At 47.6% G+C, this 2500-nt stretch overlaps 1 protein-coding gene across 1 annotated transcript in view; it reads right to left on the bottom strand.

Moving 5' to 3' along the window:
- The window catches only part of stag2a (STAG2 cohesin complex component a), a 27728-nt gene that overhangs the window by 20612 nt on the left and 4616 nt on the right, over positions 1-2500 (bottom strand). Inside the window, exons 3-5 of the mRNA XM_060862430.1 lie at positions 898-976; positions 690-806; positions 257-353 (exon numbers count right to left, since the gene is read on the bottom strand). Coding sequence (XP_060718413.1) covers positions 257-353; positions 690-806; positions 898-976 — 293 coding nt within the window. The remainder of the gene's footprint in view (positions 1-256; positions 354-689; positions 807-897; positions 977-2500) is intronic.

Genomic DNA, 2500 nt, shown 5'->3' with positions numbered 1-2500 from the left:
ACACACACACCCCTCACACACACTTCAACCTCCTGCCATTGGGAAAAAAGGTACTGAATCATTCGGGCCTGTTCTATGTAACTCTCTGGTCCTGGAGGAACGTTGTCTCATGTCACTGTGTCAAATATATATATGGTTTAAATGACAATAAAAGCTTGTTGACTTGAAAAGCAGCAAACTTTGTGAAAATTAATATTTGTGTCATTCTCAAAACTTTTGGGCATGGCTGTACACACACACACACACACACACACACCTTTACAGCCGGAGCAGTGTATGAAGAAGTTAATGAGGTCCAGTAGAGCAGCATCACGGTCACTTTTATATGCCTCAATCCAGTCATCTACCACTGACTACACACAAACACATAAAAAGGTTATTCTACTGCAGGATTAGGAGTTTCTCTATGTGTCTGAACAGTGAGTTCAATTTGAATGGAATCGTGCCTTTATTTTGTCACATTTACACACACATTTACACAGTGAAATGTCCTTCTTCACATAGTTTACCTTTGGAGGTTGGGGTCAGAGTGCAGGGTCAGACACGATACAGCACCTCTGGAGCAGACAGGATTAAGGGCCTTGCACAAGGGCCCAAAAGTGGCAGCCTGGCAGTGCTGGACCTTGAACCCTGATCCTCCAACCAACAGGGTATAATGTGTGTATTAACCAGTAAGGGTGTGTGTGTACCTGAGTGGCACTCTTGCCCAATTTGATGATCTCAAAAAGTGTGAGGTTCTCTGTTCCATTCTCCTGATGATGGCCATTCACTCGACCCTGAGCACGCACCACTGTCTTCTTCCCCTTCTACACAACGCACACACACAGAAACAAAGATATTAATTCTCACAGATGATTAACTGCCAAATGCGTACATTACATCTGACTGTTTCATTACCTTTCCTTTACCAGGTCTGAGGCTCCGCCCATCAGGATCCTCCAAGTCTGTATCTGAAGAGAACTGAGTATCTGTTTCACTACAAACAAACAAACAAACAAACTGTTGTACTTACTGAGGCCAGATGTACTATGTAGTGCTCTTACTGAGGGTAGGTGGTGTGTGTGTGTGTGTAGTGCTCTTACTGAGGGTAGGTGGTGTGTGTGTGTGTGTGTGTAGTGCTCTTACTGAGGGTAGGTGGTGTGTGTGTGTGTAGTGCTCTTACTGAGGGTAGGTGGTGTGTGTGTGTGTGTGTGTGTAGTGCTCTTACTGAGGGTAGGTGGTGTGTAGTGCTCTTACTGAGGGTAGGTGGTGTGTGTGTGTGTGTAGTGCTCTTACTGAGGGTAGGTGGTGTGTGTGTGTGTGTGTGTGTGTAGTGCTCTTACTGAGGGTAGGTGGTGTGTGTGTAGTGCTCTTACTGAGGGTAGGTGGTGTATGTGTGTGTAGTGCTCTTACTGAGGGTAGGTGGTGTATGTGTGTGTAGTGCTCTTACTGAGGGTAGGTGGTGTGTGTGTGTGTGTGTGTGTGTGTAGTGCTCTTACTGAGGGTAGGTGGTGTGTGTGTATAGTGCTCTTACTGAGGGTAGGTGGTGTGTGTGTGTGTGTGTGTAGTGCTCTTACTGAGGATAGGTGGTGTGTGTGTGTGTAGTGCTCTTACTGAGGATAGGTGTGTGTGTGTGTGTGTGTGTGTGTGTGTAGTGCTCTTACTGAGGGTAGGTGGTGTGTGTGTGTGTGTGTGTGTGTGTGTGTGTGTAGTGCTCTTACTGAGGGTAGGTGGTGTGTGTGTGTGTGTGTGTGTGTGTGTGTAGTGCTCTTACTGAGGGTAGGTGGTGTGTGTGTGTAGTGCTCTTACTGAGGGTAGGTGGTGTGTGTGTGTGTGTGTGTGTGTGTGTAGTGCTCTTACTGAGGGTAGGTGGTGTGTGTGTGTGTGTGTGTGTGTGTAGTGCTCTTACTGAGGGTAGGTGGTGTGTGTGTGTAGTGCTCTTACTGAGGGTAGGTGGTGTGTGTGTGTGTGTGTGTGTGTGTGTGTAGTGCTCTTACTGAGGGTAGGTGGTGTGTGTGTGTGTGTGTGTAGTGCTCTTACTGAGGGTAGGTGGTGTGTGTGTGTGTGTGTAGTGCTCTTACTGAGGGTAGGTGGTGTGTAGTGCTCTTACTGAGGGTAGGTGGTGTGTGTGTGTGTGTAGTGCTCTTACTGAGGGTAGGTGGTGTGTGTGTGTGTGTGTGTAGTGCTCTTACTGAGGGTAGGTGGTGTGTGTGTGTGTGTGTAGTGCTCTTACTGAGGGTAGGTGGTGTGTGTGTGTAGTGCTCTTACTGAGGGTAGGTGGTGTATGTGTGTGTAGTGCTCTTACTGAGGGTAGGTGGTGTATGTGTGTGTAGTGCTCTTACTGAGGGTAGGTGGTGTGTGTGTGTGTGTGTGTGTGTGTAGTGCTCTTACTGAGGGTAGGTGGTGTGTGTGTGTAGTGCTCTTACTGAGGGTAGGTGGTGTGTGTGTGTGTGTGTGTGTGTGTGTGTGTGTAGTGCTCTTACTGAGGATAGGTGGTGTGTGTGTGTGTGTGTAGTGCTCT

Source organism: Tachysurus vachellii, chromosome 26 (assembly GCF_030014155.1).
Source record: "Tachysurus vachellii isolate PV-2020 chromosome 26, HZAU_Pvac_v1, whole genome shotgun sequence".
In the NCBI taxonomy this organism is placed as follows: Eukaryota; Metazoa; Chordata; class Actinopteri; order Siluriformes; family Bagridae; genus Tachysurus; species Tachysurus vachellii.
This window is presented reverse-complemented; position numbering and strand designations above follow the sequence as displayed.